The 26,905-nt window shown below is 45.4% G+C and overlaps 1 protein-coding gene across 3 annotated transcripts in view; it reads right to left on the minus strand.

Annotated features, from left to right (window-relative positions):
• PDE4D (phosphodiesterase 4D) overlaps positions 1-26,905 on the minus strand; it is a 1,324,573-nt gene that overhangs the window by 527,738 nt on the left and 769,930 nt on the right. For all 3 annotated transcript variants that reach the window (XM_086960668.1, XM_086960666.1, XM_086960670.1), the window contains exon 2: positions 22,963-23,154. In XM_086960668.1, coding sequence (XP_086816794.1) covers positions 22,963-23,154 — 192 coding nt within the window. The remainder of the gene's footprint in view (positions 1-22,962; positions 23,155-26,905) is intronic.

The raw sequence follows: 26,905 nt of genomic DNA on the forward strand, positions 1-26,905 counted from the left end.
TCAGGTCGGGTTCCAATGACAAACAATTTCACACTTTACAGTAAGACTTATTTTGTGAAAGACTGATTGCAGGAACCCTACCCATTTATTAGGTTCAACACTATCTCAGAAATTATGAATGTTGCTGACCTTCTGGTAAAAGCGTTTCTCTTTCTAGTGCTATAAATAAGAGTATGATACTTTGACACCCTATCATCGATCAGTCTTCAGCTATGGGTACTTTTAAAAATTAACAAGACATCAACAAATGATATTACCAGCTAATTTACAAAAGAAGAAGTTTACTATACAGTGGCAGAAGGAACTGGGAGCCTTGACCATGAGCATTTAAAAGATGAAACAAACCCTTACAATAAGACATATTATTTTGAAATGCATTTTCTTATTCAATGATTATTTAGTTATGTCACTACCTGTGTGTATTAAATAGTGCATACACTTGTACTTGGGGCTCCTCTCATGTCATGCCAGAGGTGTTGTTGGGTAATTCCTGCTTGCTGCTCTGTTCTTAGAAGGTTTTGCCCCTGTCCGTATGATTAGTTGTGTGCCTCAGTCACTGACAGGCACCTGGAGGTATCAATATATTCAATGAAACAATAGACTCATTCAGCTTCTAGTTTTCATGCTCTTGCAAAGAGTGAGGGCTCCACCTGACACTGAGGACGTCAGCTGGGAGGCACCAGCTTGTTACATTATCTGCGAGCTTTAGGCTTACTTCACGGGATTCTCTTCTAATGTCGGAACTGCAACATAATTTCCCCTGACAAAGGGTTCCGCCAAAATGCATTGGCCTAGATCTACCATCCTTTGGAAGGAACAACATTTGATTTTAAACAATTGTTGACACCCGTGCATTTTTTTAATCCACTGCTGGGGAGCGGGACAGGGTTAGAGGACCCAGGCTTCTTCGCTGCAACTCCGCCGCTGACGCCAGCACCACACGCCTGGAGGCGCTTTAAAGGCTCTGGAGGGCTCTCGCAGCGTGGGACGACTGTGCATTTGTTGAATTCACTGCAGTGGAGTGAGAGTGGGACAGGACTTCAGGTCCCAGGCTCCTTCGCGGCAACTCCAACGCCCGCACACGTGCCTGGAGGCGCTTTAAACGCTCTGGAGGGCTCCCACAGTGCAGGTTGCCCAGGCATTTGTTGAATTCACTGCAGTGGAGCGAGAGTGGGACAGGACTTCAGGTCCCAGGCTCCTTATCGGCACCTCCGACGCCCGCACCACATGCCTGGAGGCGCTTTAAACGCTCTGGAGGGCTCCCACAGTGCAGGTCGCCCAGGCATTTGTTGAATCCACTGCTGGGGAGCGGGGCAGGACTTCAGGTACCTGGCTCCTTCACGGCAACTCCGACGCCCGCACCATGTGCCTGGAGGTGGTTTAAAGGCTCTAGAAGGCTCCCGCAGCACGGGACGTGGGTGGGCGTGCCCTGGCAAAAGGCGTGTGCCAGTATGCACCCGTCAGACACCGGAAGAGGCAGGGCTGGGCCAGGTCTCTTGTCTCATCTTTTAAGGATTCAGATGGTCAGGTCTTCTCAGAACACGGCTCGGTGGATTGAAGCCCTCAAGGGCAGCAACAAGGTACTCACATGGCTTCTTTTTATAGTGACTGGGGACTGCTCACAAAGCAAACACAAGGAGATGATGGACGGAGCAGTGAAACTTTTCAGACACAGATCTGGGTTGAATGCATCATCGTTCGGGGGCGTGGCTTGGATGGCAAGGAGGCAGCAGACCTAAGTCCGGAGCTCCCGACCCCCAAGTCAAACGAACGGCGAGCAGGAGAAGCGAAACGCCAACAAGCACAACAAAAAACACAAGGAGAGGTGTATGAACGGAAGGGGCACCTGCCACAAGCATCTGTAACCTGCAACGTCCGCTGGGAAGGCAGATCGAGGCGAGGGAAAAATCGGCAAGGCGAGAGGAATAAGGAAGCGCAAGATGGCGGCGAGCGCCTGAGAGACGACCCGAGGACCACAACGGATCGCCGGCCTCCAAGTAAGAGCGACTCAGGGCAGACGCCGAAAATAAGCCGCACGCAGTTTTATCCAAGCAGCCGCACCCCCCCCTATGCGAAGTCCTAGAAGACCGCCTAACCGACATCAACGCAAAGCGAAGGGGGAAGAGGGGGCACAACGCGAACAACAGGAAGCGGCCATATTGGTTAGGACTGAAGCCGCGGGCGGCCATCTTGGATCAGGCGGAAGGAGCGGAACGCCGACCAGCGCGACAAGACACAGAGAGACGCGCACAACCGCAGGCAGCACCCGCCACAACCGGGAAGGCAGGCCAGGCCAGAACGAGAAGGAATCCGGGAGGTTGAGGACAGAGTGTAGCGTAAGATAGCGGCGGACTCTTGAGGGAAGATCCGGACGCACACGGCTTGCCGCAAGGTAGAGCGATTCAGAGCAGACGCTTAACAAGTACCACCCCCTACTCCCCTCAAAGGTGAAGCTCCGACCGCAATACCAGGCACAAGGGGGAAGAGGGGGAAGAGGAGAGACTGCACAGAAGCGGCCATCTTAGGAAGGAGCTAAGAAGCGTGTGGCGGCCATCTTGCTTAAGGAAACAGAGGAGTCTTACAGAACGTAAAAGTAACAATCACCGCATGCTCACATACGCCAAATAGGGGAAGCCGATCAGTAAACAAGGGAGCTGTAGCGGAAGGAAACAAGCCAGACAAGCCAGATTTGAGACAAAATCCCTCCCGCATCGTGATCACCGCTACGGGACACAGGGAGGCAGGCGAAAGGGTCGGCCATCTTAACTAAGGCACGAAAGTAAACAAGCGGATACCTCAAGGGCGAGGCGCCACAACACCGCAATAAGAGGTAACCAAACTGGGCAAGCGGAGAGTCAAGGGGGGGGGGGACGTTTAAGCGCCTGGGAACTGAGGCAACACCAAGCGAAAGAGTCGCACGAAGCAAACCCGCTTCCCCCCGCTGTCCAGACAGGCCTGCAGGTCAGTCCGCGCCGACCTGAAGTGGCCAGAAGAGCAGCCCATCCACCAACAAAATCAAGGTGAAGCCGACAGTCACCTTCAGTGGCTCAAGAGCGTAAGGAATAAAAAGGGAGACACCGCAGGAGGCTGGCGGAGTCCAGGACCAAGACCAGAGTGGTCAAGTGGCCACCCAGATTCAGGGATTGTAACCTAACCACAGCGACCATCCCAAGCAACAAAGAGGACAGAAGACTAAAAAAAGGACCCACAAAACACCAACCAACAGAAGTGAGACCTCAAACACATCAGGTCAGAAGGGGTTTCGACGCAATGGCAGGGAAAGATGGCAACCAGATTACAAATGTCCAAAAGAAGAACAAAAACGATTTAACTGCCTCACCAGCGAAAGAACAAGGAGAACAGGGCAACGAAACAACCACTTTGGACACACTACTAAGGAAGATAGCAGAGGGTAATGATCTAGCAAAAGCCACAAAAAAAATAGTGGACAACATCCAAATGGAACTAATAGCAATAAGAGCCGAGCAAAGCAAAGCCAACGGCAGAATAGATGAGGCAGAGAAAAGGATAAGCCAACTGGAAGACCGCGCCAATGTAACACACAAGGACCTAGGCCTAGTCATAAAGAGAACAACAGCACTACAGAGATCCATGGCGGAGCAAGAAGACAGAAGCCGCAAAGGGAACATAAGACTACTGGGTGTGCCCGAGGACGAAGAGGACACCCCGGGAGCAAGCGCCCTGATGCTGGAAAGCATAATCCCCAAACTGACCGGTCTCACTTTCGACAAACTGCTCGAACTCGTCAAAGCATACCGCATACCAGCAAAGAAACCAACAAACAGCAACACCCCCAGACCAATAATATGCAAACCACTACGAGACAATCACACAGATGCAATATTCGCAGTGGCCAGGAAGGGCAAGCCAATGGTGATAAACGGAAAGAAGGTAACAATCACCCAGGACTTCTCTAGGCTAACGGTGGAGGTGAGGAAAGGCTTCCTAGCCCAGCGAGAGACCCTGCGTAAAAATAACATTACTTTCTCCTTCGCAGGACCCTCAAAACTGAGAATCATAGACAGACATGGGAGCAAGACCTTCGAAGACCCCAATGAGCTGCACAGGTACCTGCAGGGCCCGGCCTCAGAAGAAATGGAGCACCAAAGCCCAGGAGCAAAGAGAAGAGCTTCCACAGACTGGGCAGAAGAAGAGGACATATGATGAGGACAGAAAGCCCGCATCTAGTAATCCCTGAACTTTGAACTCAAACGACCATAGCTACCTCGAACATGCACACACAAACCAACGCATCTACCTCAACGTCGGGAGCGACAGGAAGCGACAAAGAAGGATCAAACAACAGGCATATCCTTCTTTCTTTTTCCGCAATGGGTTGTACATGCTTATCTCTCCCTTCACACTCCAGGCGTGGGAACTATCACTTCGCACCGGCGGAAGAGACTATGTAAGGACTTAGGGGGGGGTGGGGGGGGGGGGGGTGAGGACCCTTGCTGTCGCACACCCGTTTTTCTACAGGGGGGGGGGAGGTGGGGTGGGGGGAGTCAGAGGGGGCGGGCGGGACAGGTGGACATGAAGGCTAACGAGACAACAGGCATTTGTGCAACGTATAATTCCTTTTTCTTCTTTTGCTATATCCATTCCTTACCTATAACCCCTCTCCACTCACTAAAACCCCAGGGGGGGCACTCAGGGCTCACAACGGAACAAAGACTGGCATCACGGAATCAGGTCATAAAGAAGACAGAAACACTAGCGAAAACACGAAACCCCCATGACAGACCAAACAAGAGCCAGCCTAGCCAAGAACCTAAAGGTGGTGTCCATGAACGTTAAAGGCCTGAACCATCCAATCAAACGCAGGAAAATACTAGATCACCTGGCAAAACTTAAAGGGGATATATACACGCTACAAGAGACCAAACTCTCAGAGGAAGAAGCAAAGCTACTCAAGGCAAGATGGATAGAAGACGTCCTATGCTCGTCCAGCAAAGGGAAAGAAACGAGGTGTAATAACTATCCTAAGCAAGAAAGCCAACCTCACCATCCAAAAGACAAACACGGATGAAGACGGCCGCCTGCTGATAGCAAGTGTCCAGAGAGGAAATGATCGGATACACGTTGCCAACATCTATGGACCAAATTCTGAAGACAAAGAGTTCTGGCAAATGGTGGACAGCAAGCTCAGCGATCTACCGCAGGAAGACCTGATCGCAGCGGGTGACATGAACAAGACGATGGATCAGGCTACGGATAGGCACCCGACCAGACCAAGCCACAACTCCCAAAGCAGCAACACCCTAAAAGACCTATGCATCAAACACCACCTAGCAGACCCATGGAGGCTACAGCACCCAACAGCGCGTGAGTACACCTTCTACTCGCACCCGCACAACTCATACAGCAGGATCGATTATATACTGATGTCCAACAACCACACACATCTAATCGACAACACGGAGATAGCCCCAATAACCATCTCCGACCACGCACACGTATCCCTCGCCTTGAACGGCAAACACAACGACAACCAGACGAGAAGATGGAGACTGAATGACGACATCCTACAGAACAAAGAGAATGTGAAAGAGATAGAGGAGGCACTAAAGGACTACCTTGAACACAACGATAACGGCGAGGTAGGGAAAAGCACCATCTGGGACGCACTCAAGCAACACTAAGAGGCAAACTGATAAACATCAAATCAAGAATGAACAGAAGCAGGAACAAGAAAATCTCAGAGATAGAAGGCGAAATAGCAGCACTGGAAAGAGGCCACTGCGCAAACCTAGAAGACAAGAACACAATCACCACGCTCACAAAAAAGAAATACGAACTGAACAAAATCCTGAGCGAACGAGCAGGTTCGTGGCTAACAAAATTCAAATCTGTGAATCTGTGCAGGGCCAACAAAGCAGGGAAACAGCTGGCGTCCTACCTCAAAGCGAAGCAAAGGCAACACACAATAGCAGCAATAACAGACAAAACAAACAAATCGCAAACAACAAACAAAGGAATACTAGAAGTCTTCAGACAGTTCTACCAAGAGCTATATTCCGAAGATAAGAACCTGAGCAGAGATGGAGGCTGCGCTCTCCTAAAAGACATCAACTTGCCAAAACTCAAAGAGGAGGAGAGAACACCCCTCGAAGCAGACATAACGGAAGAAGAAATTGAAGCGGCTATCGGCCAACTAAAACGGAACAAAGCGCCAGGACCGGACGGATACACCACCGTGTTCTACAAAACTTTCTGCCAAAAAATCAAAAGAATACTATCGGAAACATACTCCGCCTGTATACACAACGGCAAGATGACAAACACCATGAGTGAAGCCAACATAACAATAATCCCCAAGGAGGGGAAAGACCCTCAATACCCGCAGAACTACAGTCCCATTTCGCTCATAAATGTCGACTGCAAAATCTGTGCGAAAGTGCTGGCAAATAGATTAAACAGAGTCCTACCGGACATCATCCACAACTCACAAGTGGGATATATCAAACACAGACTATCGCAAGACAACACAAGGCTACTATGCCACCTAATCAACCACACAACACAAAGCAACGAGCAGGCAGTCATGATAGCGCTGGATGCGGAGAAGGCTTTTGATAGAGTCTCGTGGCCCTTCCTTAGGAACTGCATGGCAAAGTTCGGCCTAGGGGAGGAATACATAGCAATGGTGATGGCACTATACAACAAACCCAGAGCAAAAATAGTGGTGAATGGAAGCGCATCTGAGACGCTCACACTAGGAAGAGGAACCAGGCAAGGATGCCCACTGTCACCGGGCCTCTTCCTACTGGCACTAGAACCCCTACTAGCAAAAATCAGAGACAATGAGAGGATTACGGGTGTTAAGATAAAAGAGAAAACAGTCAAACTGGCAGCATACGCAGACGACATCCTCATCACAACCACAAACCCATCAACGTCAATCACAGCGCTCATGGACACAATAGGAGAATACGCAGAGGCATCAGGGTACAAACTCAACAAAGACAAATCCGAATGCAAACCAATGAACATCCATACCACAAGATCAGTACTCGGGGACTCAGGCCTACCCTGGCAAACAAAACCACTCAAATACCTAGGGCTACAGTTTGGCAGAGACCTAACATTCACAATACAACACAACGAGGACTCATTGCTAAAAAAAAAAAAAGAAAGACTAGAACTGTGGTCGCCAAAATACATCAGCTGGTGGGGAAGGATAGAAACGATAAAAATGATGATAACACCTGCAATAAACTACACGCTAAACATGCTACCGATCCCAATGACAGAAAGTTTCCACAAAAGATTGGACAGCATGATCAACACCTTCCTATGGAGAAACAAAAGACCCAGAATCCGCCTACCCAAACTGAGACTAACGAAAGAACTCGGAGGCCTCAACCTGGCAAACTTTAAAGTCTACCAAACAGCGTGCCTGGCAAAACAAGGGATGGCATGGATCGACGACACGCAACAGTACAAACCATTCTGGCTAGAGCTGGAGAAAGATCTCCTGGGAGGTCTGAACCCGACAGCTATACTAACGGCAAACAAACACCCCCTAAGGTCGAACACAATACTGATAATAAACCAGAGAAGCGCTGATGAAAATTGACAGGCGAATGATACAGAAGCTGAGAGGCACAACATGGGAATCCATCTGGTTCAACTCAAAAGTAACATATCAAGGGGCAACAATGAACAACGACACATGGATCAAGAAAGGAATCAGCCTCCCCAAACAGATGGAAACCAAGGGGAAACCGCTGACATTTCAAAACATACAACAACTAAACGACCTCCCCAACAAAGAGCTATACACCTTTCTAAAGATCAGAACTGCCATAACTAGAGCTAATTTACACAGAGAAGAACCGGGCATCGTCAAATACGTAGAAACCCTAAACTCAGCAGGCCACCAAACCGCAAAGATCTATAAACTACTAAGCCCCTCCACCCTGTAGCTAAACAAAAAAATGACAAATTCAAGGGAGACACTTCTAGGCAGACAGCTAAATGAAAAAGAACAGGCACAAATGTGGAGCTCAGCTACAACGAACAAAATAACCCCACAACTGGCACAAACGAAATACTGGCTCCTCCACAGAGCCTACTGGACCCCATCCAGGCTCCACAAAGTGGGCATTGCAGAATCAAGCAACTGCTGGAAATGTCAGAAGGAGGAAGGCACCCTCGAACATCTCATCTTCGAATGCGTGAAAGTCAAGAAGCTCTGGGCGCAGATCAACGCATTCATAAACGATATGCTCAAAACAGACTTAACAATCAGCTATGCGAGCCTGGCGACAGGGCACCTAACCGCGAACCTAAACAACAGAGAAGAGAGAGCCCTACTAGACCTGCTACTCACAGCGGCCCTAAAGATAATCCTAACAAACTGGAAAAATACTGCGAAAGCAAATTTAAAAACTTGGATCAACTGGGTCACCTTCCTGAGAGGAGCAGACAACATAACAGGCAACTTCTCGAAAGAGCACACCCCCAAGGGGCTCATGTGGGGCCCACTCGACGAACACTTAAAGACAACGCAATAGCCCCCCCCTCCTTTCTTTTTCCCTCTCTCCTCTCTCTTCTCGACAAGCCAAGAAATATAGCTAACACAAATGTACTGTATACAAGAAATACGAACTGCCAATGTATATTCCACTTATATTTTTCAATAAAAACTTTTATAAATAAAAAAAAAAGAATGCATCATCGTTCTTTAGCTCACGTTGCCACCCCAGTTCAGACACAGCTATATGCAAATCAGTCTTGACCCTGTGCCTCATGGGAACAGTTCAGACAGTTCAGACCTAACAGCCCTCATCAGCCAGGCTAGTTTTTAAGAAAAATATCTCAATTTTGCTGCTTGTGCATGTGAAACATTGAAAAGTTCTACCTCCCATGCTGGCGATTAGACAGGCATTTAAGAGCACAGTGTGATAAACATTGTTTATGGTCACAAATACACCTGTAGTACAGGAGTGAACATATTCCACTGTGCAAAAATGTACACTTATATTAAGTGTTTTAGTTTCCTCCCACAACATGTTCATACGCTGGTTTTGAAATGACCGAAGAAACAGTAATATTTCAAATGGGAAGGAACATGTTTGGCGACGAGTGTCTCTAGCACCTATGCTAAATATGGTAAGCAATAGTTGGGTCTAAAGTCAGCCAGAATGTCTGGTTCTTCTCATGGGTCCTTTACGGGGTGTGCGAGAATGACATTCCTGAGAATCTGACATGCTGCTTTACAATCTAACTAGTTATTTGTAAGAGCCACAGAAGAAGGAAGAGGCTGGGCTAGGGACACGCTTTATCCGCAGATGCCTGGAATCAGTCCTGGATATTGCAGTGTTTTCTAGCATCTTGCATTGAAAAGGGTGACTTTGAGGATGAATGGCTTCATACTGTCCTTTGGTTCGGGTGACCTATTAGAGGGCAAGTTATGACCGGCTGCTCTTGCGCCACAGATCCCTTTGTGGCTCTCAAAGATCAGCAATTGGTTACTTGTCATGATTTCTTGGAGCGTTTCTGGCTCATTGATGGATAAGTGTATTCAAGTCTGGTTTTGCCAGGAAAGAGGTGTCAAGTGGCTAGACATCAGTGCTGGAGATCTAGGGTGGTCAGACCTATGTTATTATTTAAATTTGAAGCAGTGTCCTGAACCTGTGTTGTAATGGTCTAAGCTGGTGTAAGGGAAGGCACTTGAAGTGGAGGCTGGGAAACCAGGGGTCATATTTACAAAAAATGTTGGTGCGTGGAGCTGCGTCAAATTCAGCTGTGCAACACTCTGACATTTTTAAAAGGCAGGACTGTGCCATGTTCACAAGAATATGTTGCACCCCTGTATTTCCCCTGGCGCAAAAAAAGGGGCCTAGCGCCAGTGCAGGCACCCTGCCGCCATTGTTTTCATATTTATTCTTATATTTATGTAACAGGACAGGAACTACATTCCGAAGTAACTAAAACACATTTAATTTAGATTTGTATATGTTTAGAAATTGTAGCCCTTCTAACACAAGAGCTGCTTATAGAGCAGCAAGAGGTAAATAAGGCCATTAACAAACGAGATGGCCACATAGACATAGATTAGTGGTATTTAGTGACTTGGCTGAGAAGAACAGGTAAGAGCCAGTGCTTAATTTGTGCCTGTGTTTTCCGCTGCTCGGCACCAGCACGTATTTCGTAACACCGGAACATATTTAAGGCATTCCTCCACATGGTGGTGCAGTCAGTCTACTTTTCTTTTTTTTAAAGGAACACAAGCAAAATGTTTATCACTTCAATGTACTATTGAAAATAACAATAGCAGGGTGCTCAGGCCATTATTAAAGCTGTGGGTCACCTAGTGCAGTGTAAACTGTAACATTTGTAGGACTGTAATGGTGGGTGAAGTTGGCACTGGCTTTTAGGAGCCCTGGCAGGGACTGATGTGGCACAAGCAGCAGTGGGCGCCAGAGAAATATCTTGGACCCTGGCACTTATTACTTTACAAATTAGGCACTGGTGGGAGCATTGCTTTATAGTTATAAACCACGGATGATGACACTGTATATATATTGGAAATTAGAGTATAGAAGGTGAAGATGATTGGCGTGATAGAGAAGCGCATGTAACAAAGTGAAGCTGATTAATGGATTCATAGATGACAGTGATGTGCATCGCTTGCATTAAGCATATATATTTAGCTACTATACATATTTACATTAATTGCAAAGATGAGTAAGATAGAAATGAGATCAAGGATATGACGTGAATCTTGCAGATCTGAATAGCGTCAGATTTCCTACCTGGAGAAGTGAGTGTCTAAGCTTCTTTTGAACTTGTGACAAGAGATGTACATCTTATATCTGTAGAAAAAGGACATTCCATGGGGAGGGGGGAAAGTAATTCAAAAGATTTACAGCCTGATTCATGTAGCTAAATTGCGCTCGCAAAGGGCCAGATTCTCAGAATCTGGCCCTTTGCGAGCGCAATTTTTGCATTTGGTATTCATGATACCAAATGCAAAAATCGCTATTTAAGAATTCGCATATTTGCGTGGAATGGCATTTAAGGAATCTCTAATAGAGATTCCTTAAATGCTATTCATGACACACAACAAAATAGCGATTTTGGACTTTTGGGGCCGCTATTTACCGACAGGTCAGACCTGTCGGTAAATAGCAAAAACTCAGAAAAATGCTTTTAAAAGCATTTTTCAAAGTTGCATGTAGCACACACACATGTCCTTTGGACATGTGTGTGCGCAACACCTGTCCAAAAGTGCATTTTAGGGGTGCTACAGGGCGTCCTTTGGACACCCCTGTCACCCTTAAAATCGCTATCTCAGTTGCGAGTAGCAAATTGCTACTCGCAAATCCCCATTCATTCCAATGGGCCTCTTGGCCCATAGGAATGAATGGGGAGTATTTGCGAGTAGCAAATTGCTACTCGCAAATAAAGAACATGTAGGAATCGCTATTTAAGTAGCAATTCCTACATGAATGCCGTTTTGCGTGTCCTCAATAGCGAATCGCTATGATTCGCTATTAGGGACACGCAAAACGGCCCGTACATGAATCAGGCTGTTAAACTTGAAAAGGGCACCCAGAGGCTTGGGTACAGTCAGGGATTGAACTTTGACTCATTGTAAAGTGCAACATGATGTGTCATGAGTGACTAACTGGGAAGATATGCAGCCTGGAACCACCCGGAGCAAGAGGGCTGCACTGTGCCCAGTGCTTGGCTGGAAGCCAGCCTGAGCTGTGTCTGTGTGCAGGGGAGAGTGATAGACAAGGCAAAAACAATAGTAGGGATTTAGTGGAATTAATCATCTTATAGAGGAGAGAACATTAATATTGTGGGAGTCTCACGAGTAAATTGTTAAAATAGCCCAGATTACATATTACTAAGATATTGGTTACTGACTTGTTATTGAAGAAAGATAGATGCTCAGTTGTATCCGATATGGGTTATTTGATATCTAGCTGAAGTGGCTGTGAGGACAGAATGCAGGAGATAAACAGAACATCTTAATCCAACAATAAAAGAAACTGAAGGAGAAGGTAGTACGAGAGGGTGGTGTCTGGGGAGTAACTAAGAGAGGTGAACCTATGCAGGACATTGAGGGCCCCCAGCAGGCAGTGTGGTTGGTGAAAAATTAGAGGCGAATCAGAAATAACCACCAGCTAGACTGAGAAGGACTGAAATCTGCACAATTCAGTACAGGTGTGATTTACAATGTACCAAAGTGATTTACCTAGCGTTTCCTCCAGCCATGCAATACTCCTGTGTGAAGAGTTAATCTAATCTATGTATTCCACTACGTATGATATTAGGCCCCCTGCTGCTCTTACTGAGTTCTTTTAACTTCCTAGCATGCCCCCGCATTGCGCAAGGGTTGTATGAGGTATTTACCCCGCAGACATTTACTACGCAGTCAGTACCCCTCCTGCAATGTTATTGGGCGTTACTTTAGCACACAAGTCATTATAATAACTTGCTTTAGGGGGCGTTGGACTTTGGAATAGTTTAAATTGCTAATCCAACCCCAGTATACACAACAGTAGGGAAGGTGTTGGACTTAAAAATCCAACCTCAGTCCAACAACACGGCCCCTACAGCAAGTCGTTGTAGCGACTTGCGTGGTAAAGTAATGCCTGGTCACGTCGCATGTGGGATACTGACTTTGTTGTAAAGGCTGATCATTGTAAAGACTGTGAGGAAAGGATGTTTCCCTTTTGTGAGATGCCTTGCAACAGATCTGTATTCAAAACCCCACTGCAAGTACCCCCCTTGCCTCTTGGCAGTCTCTGTACAAACTAACCAGTGCATTTGTTAGACATTAATTAGTACTGTCACATTCATCCCCTTATGAAGCATTCCAACTTTCACCTGTTAAAAAAAGCTTTGCTAAGATTTTACATTTACAAGCAGGTAAGAGCAGTGCAGCTGGAACAATTTTTAGAGTAGGGTTCCTGCGATCGGTGTTACATCCCAGAAGTCATGGGGACTGTGAATATTCCTAGGTTCACACCAAGACAAAGTCTAGCAAATGAGACACACTAATCCAGCAGGAGAGTGGAAGGGCGTGGTATGTAGCTGGTGGTGTATTTTGGAGTACACTGCCTCTCAAATATTACTAAAGCATGATGTGATAGCACCCCACCATTTCCAGAAAGCACGTCTTCCTTTGGAATGGGTACCAAATTTGCACAATCATATAGTCTGGTTGATAAAATGGTATACTACACAAATGCTAATGGGTGGAAATTGGCTTTCAGCAAATATTTACCATCAGCAAGTAATGTCTTGATTTGTTTTGAATGTACGAACATCTTTATTTCCATCACACTTTAGAATTACGAATGTGTGCTTCATTTGTAATTTGCTGGCTGCTGAAATATTCTGAAATATGTATAACGTTCATTTATGTGTATTTAAAAATGTGTGTTGGAAAAACTGCCATCGTAGAGCCTTTCATACCCCCTGTATCCCAGCAAGAATGTCAAGTATTTCTCTTCGCCAAATTCTCAAACTTTGCAGTCGGAGAAAGGAAACAACAATCTTTGTGTTAAAAGAATAAGCAGCTATTTTTCTCAATAACATAGCCTAATGTTTGTCTTCTGAACGCGCAGCAAATGTTACAAGTGATGGAGCAGGGTTTTGTGAAAATAAAAACCTGCTTGGATTGAACCCTCGGTAACATGGATTAACTGTGCTGTGAAAAATATTATTAATGAAAGCTAAAACAAGGGGAAATGCTTTTGTGCATGCGTGTACTAATGCATGGAACTAGGCCGCAATTGCTTTTGGCTTTAAGAAAAAATATAAGTCTAATGCTGCTTTTCTGCACGTTAATAATGATTGCTAGGAAAATAATATGGGTTGTGCATGAGTTAGTGCAATGCTGGGATGGTGTGCAATGAAATTGCATTTCATGAAAATAAAAATGTTATGTGTTTGTTTTCTGTAGAAAAGCAAGTATGGGCCTACTCTTCTGCATGCCAGTCTGAGGTTAATATTTGGTAGAGAAAATAAAATGACCAAAAGAGGGTTTTGAATGAGACGAGAGAACGCAAAGGCATGAACATGACCTTCATAGTGTTCTGAATGACTGCCAAGCTAAGGAAAAGAAAATATGATATAAGTGGAATTGAACAACTTCCATCACGAGATGGCAGAGGCAAACAATGGAAGCGTAAAGACTTGATACATACAATGTGCTGAAGGAATTATGTACTATGATTCTGTGCAAAGTTGTCTCCTGGGAAGAATCTATCTTAATGCTATAAGTTTAAGAAAAAAGGATATTGAATAAAATGATAACACTGAGAGTGGTGTGACAGTACACCCCCATCCTTAGCCAATGAGAGACTGAGTTTATTCTCATATTGAAACAAATGTGGGTTGGACATTTAGGTTTTAGGGTATAATTGAGGTGCCCCGGTGGTGTGGTTAGGTCGGCTGGTGTTTAGTTAGCGAGAGATCGTCACGGTCATCAGTTTGCTGTTTCCAGATACAGGCCTGCATGTTTCCTGATTCCTGACTTAATCTTTGCCACTCGACTCTTCTTGAGGGGCCTTACTGACCTTTGGCCAGAGGGTAAATCTCCCTGATTATTATTATTATTATTATTATTATTATTATTATTATGATTCTTACTTTGGTTAGTATAGATAATATTCTGAATTTGCATAATCATTTGCAAATGTATTTTGTCTCAGAAACTTTTCTCTTTTCGCCTATCAACTCCTACAATGCATTGTTTATTTGACATGATTTTGATTCTGTACATTGCTAATAATTTTTCTTCGTGATAATATATGATTTGCATTGTATGACATGACTTGATGAGCATTTCTTTCACATTATTACGATAAATATTATAAAATACACACTGAGGGCCATATGTAGGTGGCAAAATACCGGTCGGTAACGGCCGATTTCGGCCGTAACCGACTGGTATTTGTAATTCCAGATGTAGGGGGCCTTAAAATTACCGATTCTGTATATTTACCGAATCGGTAATTTTACTGAATCGGTAAATTACCGATTCGGTAAATGTACAGAATCGGAAATTCGGGATGTAGGTGGCACTGGAAACAGTGCCACAGGTCCTTAGAAATTCGTTATTTACCATGAAATACAATGGCATGGTAAATAACGAATTTCTGTGTACATGCACATCTGTGCATGTACACCTGTGCCATGTGGCACACATACATGCCCTAAGGGCATGTATGTTTGTCACATTTCACACAAGCCAAAATCAGGGGTGTAACAGGGTGTCAAAGTGACACCCTGTTCCCCTTGACAAATCGGTAAAATTACCGAATCGGTATTTACCGATTCGGTAATTGCCATTGATTCCTATGGGCCTCAAGGCCCATAGGAATCAATGGCAATTACCGAATCGGTAAATACCGATTCGGTAATTACCGCATATTACCGATTCGGTAATATTTACAGAATAATTACCTACATGGCATTTACCGAATTGTAAATACCGAATCGGTAAAATTCGGTATTTACGATTCGGTAAATGCCATTTACCTACATATGGCCCTGAGTCTGCTGTTTATTTAGGAGTATTGATAGGTACATAATATTGCTATCAACTATTCAACTTTATGGTCTAGTGCCACAAACATATACATTTTATAAGGAGAAATGCCGGTTCTATGGTGTATTTTGGTGAGATGTGTATAAACTTGCATCACACTGAACCCCAGCGTGAAGGGATTAGTCGGGTAGTGTAAATGGACCTTTGTTTGTGGAAAATTATCACTCCCTGATCACTGGATCACAAGTTATAGACAAAATGTAAGGGTATCTTTATTGCTCATTCATCTTCTGAGCTTCAGCATGTTTATTTTGGGGGCCATGCAGCACCTCCCCCCCGCACCACTACTCCCAGCAACTATTGTTGAATAACTAGCATTGACCATAAGAACTTTTGTTTTGGTTTTTAGCAACATCCAGACCTTGTGCCAACTTGTGATATGTATATATGTTTGTGATCACTAGTGAGTACAATTATTCAAAATTATTTTCATCTGTAGGATATGCGAATTAATGTATGTAAGCGCATCCAGACCAATGTGACTGTCCATGACTTTGTATCTTTAGTCCTGGGTCCCCCTGTACTTCAGCTTTTTTCCAGTGCTTATATTGCCTTATATGCATAGACACCCGTCCAACAGCAGATCCGGTGCCTCATCTAAGGTACTTTCTTCAGTGCGCCTGGAGATGGAGAAACCTAGCACTGGCCTCTACCCGCACACCTCTCACTAAATGGGTGATGGCTTGTAGGGGCAGGAATTATTACCAGAGAAGATACTTACTGGGCTTCCCTTGTAAATTATGTCAAGCGGGCTGGAGCAGAAGTGGGCGGGGGTCATTCATGTTTACTTTTTTGTGTCTTTGAAATATTCATGAACACAATATGCATCATTTTTGCCACTTGGATATTGAATGGCAAATGCAATATTATCATTATTGTTAGGGCTACTCCTACCTGTTTGCGTCCATAAAGTTGTTTACAAGAATAACGGGTGCAAGGTGGACTATAAAAGCTGCCCTTTGGGACACAAGGCAGCCCTAACACCAGTGTATACAACCCTCTTTCTTCTTTCTGTTCCAAGCTTTCTCTGGGATAACACAAGATTTCCTCCCAGAACAGGCCCCTGGAGGTTGTATCTTGCCAGTTGCTGTGCATGGGCAGTAGACACCACAGTGCCTTCTGGGTAGAGAGTAGTAAATACCCTTCTCAGGAGCGCAACTCTGCTCCAGCGCAGTTGGCTAGGTTTTGTACTTTTATGAAAATGATGAGTGTCGGCCATTTTCTCCTGGCTAGAATCAAATTGGAAGACCCCATTGAGGCACTGCTGGCCTCAACCTTCCAAAACTAACGAAATGAGTGTCTCTTCATTTGATATCATTCCATTCCGTAAACTTTCAAATGTGTTATTTATAGCACGACAAAACAGCTAAACTTAACAGCCAGGGCAGTAGGAAAACAAAATTCTAATTTCATTACAATTGTGCACTACATGAACACATCATTGCATCATATAACGCATGCCAGTTCTAAAATGAAGAAAGTGCAGTTCAATAAACGGACGGCTATTTGTTAATCTGTCAACCTTGTTGTGAGAAGCTGGCCAGGTATATGATATTCACTTATGTAAGTGGGAATCTTACCCCCGTACAGAAAACCCTTATGGTAATTTCAGATATCTCAGACAATCTTAGAAAGCTCCCTAAGTGGTAGCTGTGGAAAGCAGCCTTCAGGCTTCGTCCAGAAGGAGTGTAAAGCAGCTTGTTTTGGCAGAATGCAAACTTATAGTATAGATTAAGTGAAAAAGAACCACATCAAATATTTATAAAAATATGTATTTATTATATAATATCTCCACCACAGAGATACACACAATGCACACAATACTTTAGCAAAGAAACACAGTAAATAGTACAAAATACACAGTGGCTCGGGTAAGGAGGGAGGGGACAAAACCATATACTAAGAAAGTGGTATAAGAACCACAATTCGAGTGAAGACAGTGTCGAGAGGACGTAGAAGTGCTGGGACCCCAAGGAACCGCCCAAGGTGAGTAGAAAGGGTCCCCACAGAGAGCCTGTGCAGTGTGGAAACAAGGCTGTGGGCTCCGTACAGCTCTATGTGCAAGTCGTGGTTGGATTTTTAAAGATTAAGGACCCTTCCCAATGGACCCTGAACAAACCCTGTGGAAGCAGAAGGTTGGAGAGCCACCCCACCCGTGGATACACCAGGGATGTCGGGTGCATACGTATGAAGTGGTGTCGGAAACCGCCGTCAAACCCAACGGAGGACTTTAGGAAAGTGCCGCTGCTGGAAGAGGAGAAAGTGTTCGTGGGAATTCTAGCATGGATTCTTGAAGAGGAGTACCTGAAAGCAGAGGGGACAGAGTTTATGCCACTCAGGAGTGACAAGGAGACTTGGAGGACGAATGCCCTCCAATGTCGTGTGCTTCATGGAAGATGACAATGACCATGACTCTGTAGCTCTGAGGACCAGGCGACGCTGAGGAAGACCAGGACCCAGGTACGAGCTGTCCCACAAAGGATGTTGAGTGCTGAGGGGTCGGTGTCCGGTGGGAGCACCAACAAGCCCAGGCAAAAACAAGCCACACAGAACTCAAAGAATGAGCAATGTCCGGACCAGCAAGGCCCAGGGGACTCACCATAGGCAGGGGGAGTCAGGGCAGGCCCCGAGCAATCAGAGGAGCCCAAAAGAAACAAGTGTGACCCTCAAGTGGACCCACAGGTTGAAGGCACTGGAGTCGCGAGAGGACCTCAAGCAGCTCACCAAAAGATGTAGGCCATGATGCACACGATGCGGTGTGGCTGAAGATTTTGGTCACTGGAGGTGCTCGAGGTTGAGGCTACTTGGAGCCGGAAGATCTTCTTGCAAAGAAGTCAACAAGCCTTTGTGACTGCAAGTTGGATGCAGTGCACAGGGGTTCAGTCATTGCAACCCCCACAAGGGATACTGGTCTCAAACTTGGTGAGACAGCAGGGCAGGCCTCCGAAGCTGTGGAAAACCACCACCTGTGTAGCAGAGCCCGGGAGGTTACTCCCATGTCCGTTGTTCAGTTTTGCACCAGAGCGGGAGCCAACGGCTCCCAGAACTGGTTTGAACTGGACTATGCACAGGGACGCCAAGTGTGTCCCTCATGCAGAATTTCTGGCGCTGGCAAGTGCACCCACCCGGTCCAAATACACTGAATCCTGTCTGGGAGGTGATCCCTGTGACAGGATGCTTATTGTTCCACCTTCCTCTGCTCGAGCTTGGCTCAGCAGCAGGAGGGCAGAAATGTGTCTCTGGTCGGCAACAATCATTTCGTACTGTCTGGGTCTAGAAGACAGGAACGGGTAACACTGAGAGCATAATGGAGGGCTCTTCCAGTGCTTGGACTCATACTCCCACATAGTTTAGGGTGTGGGGGTATGATTCCAACATGTTTGATACCAAACATAATAGGATTTGTTGCAGCCGTTTTTGAGATGTTCATCGCATAATTAAGCGGTGCCCTTCTATAGAGTATATGGCTGCTTCACTGACAACCCGGAAAAATGGACTTCATAGGCTGCAGGGGTGTCCTGCTCATGCAGGGGCACCCTCTCACTTAGAACCAAGCACCCTGCCTTCGGGTTTGCAAAGGCCTGCTGTAGGGGTGACATAGGTTTTAAGTGCAGTGACCCGTAGATATAGTAAACCTATATCTTAAGTAAATGGTGCAAGCACCAACTTACACAGGCAGCAATGACAGGCCTGTAGATCCATTTAACATGGTCTCCATGGGTGGCATAATGCATGCTTCAGCCCATGGGAGACCTCTGAGGTACCTATGCCCTGGGTACCTTAGTACCATATACTAGGGACTGATAAGGGTACCCCATTATCCAGTCTGAAGTGTACCTAAGTATTCAACACAACAATTTAGGGAGAAAGCAGATAGACTGGGGTCTTAAGTAACAGGATCACAGTCAGACTAGTCAAAATACAGCTTAGCACCAGGCAAAAAGTGGAGGGTAACCATAGAAGTAGATCCTACTTTCCTACACTTGTAGGGATGTTTCAAAACAAAATATTATAGCTACAGTATCGGGTTTACATATGGCAAATATTAAAAAGTAATACTTCTCTAAAATCGTTGACTAAACTAAGCCTTTCTGGACCCATTCTTGGTCTCCCAGTATTTCGGGAGGAATTACCAGACCCATTAAAAAGTGGCAACTTGAGATGACATATTTATCGAGTGTGAAATTGCCCATCTCATTCTGAGTTCTGCTCCGAAGATTAGTGGATAATGTAGTAATACCACAGATTTTCCCCAGTTCTGAGTTACCAAACATGGAATGTACAGAATTTCCAGTGGACACATTCTGCCAGGTATAGCTGGTGAAGTTTGAACAGTGAAAAAAGTTCAGTATTACTGCACAGGTAGTTACCTCAGTTCGGTTAGAATAAGGGCCTAACATGGATCTCCTTCAGCCTGTCCTACAGAAGCACAGTTGGGCACATGAGATTCACCCTTCAGCTCATACAGGATAAAACACTAATTTTCACAGCTCCTTTGTGTGCTAACTCCTGAAAGTGCATTTATCACAATAAATTCCTTCATGTTTAAAATATTCAAAATATGTATGAACGAATTAATAAATTTATAAAGCACACAAATGCTCATAGTAGTACCCCAGTCCTAAAAACCAACAGTGCAAAGATACAAATTATGCCAAAGTAAACAACCAGGTTTTAAGCTTTCTCCTCAAAGATGACTCAGAGCTCACCCACGAAAGCTCAAAGGGAAGCTGATACCACACTGATGGGGCCAAATAAGAGAAGGAAGGGCCTCTCCTTCTGAGCTCGTGACACTGGGAACCGCAGCAAGAAAAGGCTGTGAAGAATGCTGAACTCTTGCTGGAGAATAGTGTTACAATCCAGTTATCAACAACTGGGAGCCAGCCAAAACAAAACGCCCTGTGGGTCAAAGCTAACAATTTGTAAACTATTCAATCCTTTACAGGCAGAAGTGACGGCCGGTGCAGGTAAGCGCGGTGGAGTGGGGCGGGGTGGGGGGTGTTGACAGATGACGGAATATGTTTCATTTATTTATTTCATTTTACCTATTCTGTTTATCAAACCTCCCTCCCCCGCCATCCCTCCCGCTTACCTGCTGTCCTCCGATGACAGCAAACAAATGAGGAAAGGAATGCTGACAATTAAAACATTCTCCCCCAGTCAAAAGATCTGGGTTAAATCCATCGTTCTTTTGCCCACTACGCCAACCTAGTTTGGACCCAGCCATATGCAAATCAGTCTTGACCCTGTGCCCCATGGGAACAGTCCAGGCTGAACTGCCAGGCCAGGTCCTCCTTGGACCGTAAAAAGCATCCTGGGACCCGTTTCAGGGTATGTCACCCTTCTTCAGCCAGGCTAGCTTGAATCCAGTGGCACAGCGAGCAAGGGACCCACGTCTGGGCATACCCATCCCACTTAAGCCGAAAAGTGTTACAGCAAACAAATGATGGACGGAATACTGACAGGCAGCCAGTGCGATGATCGCGAAAGAAGAGACATAGATGTCTGACATAGGAGTCTGAGAATGCGCCATGCGCTGTATTTTGAATGACCTGGAGTCTGTTAATCAAATAATCAGAAAGACCCAGGTACAAAACATTACCATAGTCCTACCTAAAGGAGACGAGAGCATGAACCACCATCTTTCTGGAAGGCAGAGGCAGAAAAAATATTTTTTTTAAGGCCTAAAGCAGCCCAAAACAAGTGCCCACCGCCGTGGACACCTGGGGTTAGAATGACAAGAGATTGTCAAACCTCACCCCTTATTTTTTTTGCTAATAATTCGGCCACGAGTCAGCTTGAAAAGAAGATTGAAAAGAAAATTCCTGCATGTTTAAGAATATGCAAAATATGCATCCCCCAAAAAATTGTATCTAATGAATAAAGCTTTTAATGCATGGTTTTTTTAAATAACTTTTATGCAAATCCTTCCTTCTACCAGCTAAACCGGCCAAGAGGCACACTGAAAATGAAGGGACTGACACAGAATGGGCGGTGAGGGACAGAAGACTGTGCCTCTCCTTTATTATCCCCCCCCTGGACATGCAGAAGTTCAGAGGGAAAGAGGGGAGGGTCTTAGGTGCTTGTCTAGGTCACATGGTGCCCAGGTGTGAGGCTGCCACCTGGCTAGTTTTTACAGGCCTGGACCGTATTTTTGAGTCGAAGCTGGAAAAATATTAGGAAAAACAGTGGAATTCGGTATTTTCCTTTCTGAACCATAAAACCTAAAACAGCAAACACATAAAGAAATACTTTTAAAAGTATTGAAGAGCTGTGTGTAAATCGATTTCAAATGTTTCTAAAAAAAGAGGGCTAAAGGGCAAATTCCCCATTACTAGGTATTTACAATCTCCACTGATTTTGTTTGTCTTCCCTTTTTTTTGACATTGAACTAAATAACGGTTTTGAACTTCTTTTTACTTAACTCCAGCTGAACAATATACTGTTTCCTGTGTACATGCAGAACACATGTGCCTCCTGGGAATGCACCAGCGCCGTTTAATCAACACGCAGTTGTTTTGTCCTTATACAATGTACAGACAGGAAAACAGATTAAGTTACCACAGTAGAGCAGAGCTCTAATTACTTGTCTACAGTATCATAGATCTTATTAGCGGCCAATAAATTCAGACAATGTCCTGCTTTGGTTACACCTAAATGTTTTCGCGCCCTGCTAATAAACAAGCATATCACATGACCAGCGTGGGCGTCTTCATGAGCACGTATAGAAGCATCCAGGCCTGTCTTCTAAGGACGATTTCAGAATATAATTCATTCACAGAGTGTACATAGTCAACTTAGCAACACAATGGGACTTATTACACTCACTGTGGTCTATGGGTGTAGTAATATGGCACCTGGAAATATCTATCCTGGGGGACGCAATATTGACCAGGGGTGGCATTGCTGTATCGTGACACGTTCTGTACCTAAAATGTTGGTCTAAATGATGTACCTAAAATGATGCTCCAGCTCTGAGGTGCAAACAATCACACTGGCGTGCTTTTCCTGCAATAACGCCACCCGATTTTACTTGGCAGATATTAAGCAGGATAGAAACCTGCCGAGGTGGTAATTACGGCAAAATGTACAATTCTCAAACACAAACTATTATTTTCTCCCAATGGGATTTCCACATAAGTTGTCATTAGGGCTTATACATGTAATCGGTAGGTATATCACTATCCTGTCATCAAGTTCAATAGGTATTTAAGGCATGCAAATCAATACATAAAAGTCCAACAAAGCTTCTACATGTCTACACAGAATTCCATAGCACTCATTTTCATTTCGCAAATGCAGCACCAAACAGACTTCTCTATCAATGCATCCGCCATTTTGATTGACTGTGAAGTACTTACATGTCACTAGCTATGGAGGAGTTTCTGGACATGGACTTTGGTGACAGGTCATAGTCGCTGTCTGACCGGTACAGGAAGGACTCCCTGCGTTGACTGTGGACAAAGTTGGCCTGTAGAATCAGGCCCGACCCGGGGCTCGTCATGGGATCCAGGGGACTGCGTCCCGATGATGTGCCATTGTCCACATCAAAGCTGCAACACAAGAGAAGAACATGTTTACCTCAGAGATGTGCTACGAAATGAAACAACGGAAAAGTCAAAATCAGTAGAAAGCGAAGAAATGATCATCTAAGTAACTTAACCATAGTTTTACATTGTTTATGCACATTAAAAAGGAAATGCTCAGCCCCGAATCTTTCACTTTTTGCCACGCAATCCATCATCTGTTGGATAGTCTGCGGATTTTAACAAAACAAAAAAATAGTTTTGAGCTTAAATGTTAAAAAGTTACTAAAATCGCAGCGACACGTTGCTGGGCAGTTGAAGTCCCACTGCATAGGTTTACTGGTCCTCTTTTTGTTCATTAATGCTATATTTGGGTGTTAAACAGGTGCTAATGAGGGGCAACCTATGTACAGATAGTTTTAAGAAGGATAAACATAGGAAAATAATTGGGTAATACTATCACTGTATGTGCCACATTACGTCACATAAATTGCATTTTCTTCCCACATAATTTAGTCAACCCTGCCTCATAATTTGGCCCTCCGCTGCGGTATAATTCCAGTGGCCCTGATACTTACTCAGCTGAGGCTCTGGTATGACAATCATACTCCCAAACCCCTGTGTATCTATACAACTGACTCTATAGCCTTTTCTGGCACCTAAAATTAAAATGTGGACAACAACTTTCACATTTACTTTTCACACACACATTCACTTTTCCTCGCAGACGACCAACAGCGGAGGACGCTCCTTCTTGCACCTGGAAGCCAAGACATAGAGCTCCCTTCCCCTGCATCAAAGGACCGCCCGTCGCTCCAGCAATTCAAGAAAGGACTCTTGACCTGGATGTTCAAATGAGATACCACCATGCAGCAGCTACAAGCGCCTGGAGACCCCAAGGGTGACTTGCCAGGCTCTATAAATGTTTGATTGCTTGATTGACACATACATGCATACACTTTATTGTTTGATTAATTAAATCATTACAATACACATATAAAAATCAAGCTTAATAGACATTGTGAAACATTTTTCACTGAGCACCACCCATCAGTCTCAAATATAAGTAAAGCAATAAAATTGTTAGTGTGAGATTTTTTCTAAAATAGGGTAACCTTCACTTAATTGAAAACAACTAAACACGCGTGATAACGATAAATACAATTAATAAAAAATAGAGGTTGCTTCTAAAAGCAGCAAATAAAACACCAACTTATAAAAGAGCATCCCAAAATTAATGTGCAGAGCAAAGCGAAACAATCAATTGTCAGTGGCAAATTATTAAGTTTGGGTTTTGTGATGTAAGGCTGGGACTGAATACACTGGATTGTGTTGAGAGCAGCTTCAACGATGTACCTTTATTGTAGCCACCTGTGCTTGTTCCCTGGTTTTAACACGGTCCTGTGATTTACTGATTAAGCATGCATTACTACATCGGTTGACATGCATGGCAGAATGTACACAATCATAGCTGGATTACTGTGAGTAACTAGGTTTTATCGCTGAGTTGTTATGAAAGATACAGGCCTCAAGAGCAAAGCTCGTGTTTTCTATGATGTCTTTCACCAATAGGTTAAAAAAAATACCTTCATTCAAAGTCACTAAGGAGGAATTTTAATGTTGGGTGTGCTCACACCCCTTTATCCTCTTCTCCTACACAGACATGCAGTACAGATGTAGCGGTGTCGTGGGCTACACCATCTTCAAGATCACAACCCCATGTCTAATGGAAGTAAAAAATTATTCTTGGCGGAGTGCCACCCACCCCCTCACGATCTGCCATCTCCATCCTACACACACACAAATTAATACAACATACCTGGCACAATGCCAATGCCATACTTTATCACAACCCTCTTAATTACTCCTAAATGTTAATGACACTCCAATGTGAAGTACCTGGTTTCCTGTCACTTCCTCCAAGTGGAGGAGAGAGGGGCATTGTTGGACGGTGGTAGTGATGGGAATTCGTGGAGACAGAGGTCATGGGAAAGGGGCCATAAAAGATCTCAGTAGGTTGCACCAATGTCGCTAGCTAGCATTGTCGGTAGGGTGCATCAACGTCTCTAGCTATCATTCCTCATGTATGACCACTGTGGGTGAATAAGCCATAATCAAAACTCAGACCAGGAATTCAGTGGTCTTGTCATGCACGTGAGCACAGGCACACAACTGACTTCTGTTTCTGAAGAATAAGCTCTGTCACCTAACTCAGTAGCGCTGCAACAGGGGCGGCCTTAGGCATGTGCAAGCTGTGCACCGGCACAGGGCCACCAAACCCCAGGGGCCTCCATGCCAATATATATCCTTAATATAATAATTCTCTGAAGATGGATACATATTTGCGTGGTGGCCCCTGGCAGGGATTTGGTGGCCACCAGCTCTGTTCCACTTCCTAACACCCTGACCCACCCCTCCTGAGCTCCGCGGGGGCGCCACCCCGCCCGGACCCTCTCTTCCGGGTCCCCTACCTACAATCCCTGCCCAGGGCCGCCATGAGCCTAGAGCCGCCCCTGGCTGCAAGAAGAGCATGAGCGGCAGCTGACCGGTCTACAGCTCTTCCGCATTCATGCCAACCCTCCAGATTCAGGCGGGAGACTGACAGTTTCAAGACGAGCTTCCTGACTCCTGATTTCTGCATTCAATCATCTGATTCCTTGGCGGGCTGCAGCCGGGAATGGTCTAGTGAGACTCATAGTATTCCCTGTGAGTAACCTGCTCCTGCAGGTCAGTCCACAACATTTTTGTCAGTGACTTTAAGCCTGCGCTTTCCCAGTGCTCCTGATGGTAAGGGGAAAAACATGTATCTGTGTTTCTGATATCCGGTCCTGCAGCAGCACACTGAGGGCCAGATGTACTACCCTAAATTGCATGTGCAAACAGGTTTGGGACCTGTTGCAACTTGCAAATGTATTTGCGACTAGCTAATTCGGAATTGCGAGTCGCTAATAGGAAGGGACGTGCCAAGGTTGTCCCTTCTTAATAGCGGGTCTCTATTCTATATGTAAGCATGTTTTGGGTCCGCAATTGCGTTTGCAAATCACTCGCAAATTACCACCCTCTTCAAGAGGGTGGTAATGGAGTCGCAAATGGGAACGGGTGCCGAGGGGACCCCATTCCCCTTAGTTACTTGCTCCATAAATATTTTTTTAAGTGCAGGCAGTGGTCCCAGGGACCTCTACCTGCCCTTAAACATGTAACAAAAAAGTTTCATTTTTTTAAAAAAATGCAGCCCGTTTCCCTTTAAGGAAAATGGGCTGCATTTAATTTATTGAAAAGCAGTCCCAGACGTGGCGGTCTGCTGAGCCCTGCAGGCCACCATCCCTGGGAGGGCCAGCCGTTCCCAATGGGGTCGCAAATTGCGAGTGGCTCATTAATAAATGTAAATTGTGTCTTGTAAAGCGCACTGCTACCCGCACCGCAGGCCTCGTAGCGCTATAGACCGCTGGGGAACCCGTCCTGGATTTCCCTGTGAGATAGTCCCTCCTGGGGGTCTCCAAGGTGAAACCAGGCATCCCCGGCGTTTGTGTGGGGCCGTTGTGGAGATGAGGCAAGCTAATGCCCAGAGTTGCAGAGTGTGATCCCTGGTCGGAGTAGGCACCGATGCGAGAATTATCAGTCCGCTGACCCTGGTCCAAGACCCTGCCGCGTCGGGAATCGAACCCTGGTCCCGGGCCGTTCTCTGCTCTCGGGTCTGCCGCCTCTAACCAGTGAGCCACACCTCTCCAATATTCATGAGCCTCGCATTTTGCGACCCCCATTGGGAATCGCTAGCAGT

The sequence above is a fragment of the Lissotriton vulgaris genome, chromosome 3_1, assembly GCF_964263255.1.
Source record: "Lissotriton vulgaris chromosome 3_1, aLisVul1.2, whole genome shotgun sequence".
In the NCBI taxonomy this organism is placed as follows: Eukaryota; Metazoa; Chordata; class Amphibia; order Caudata; family Salamandridae; genus Lissotriton; species Lissotriton vulgaris.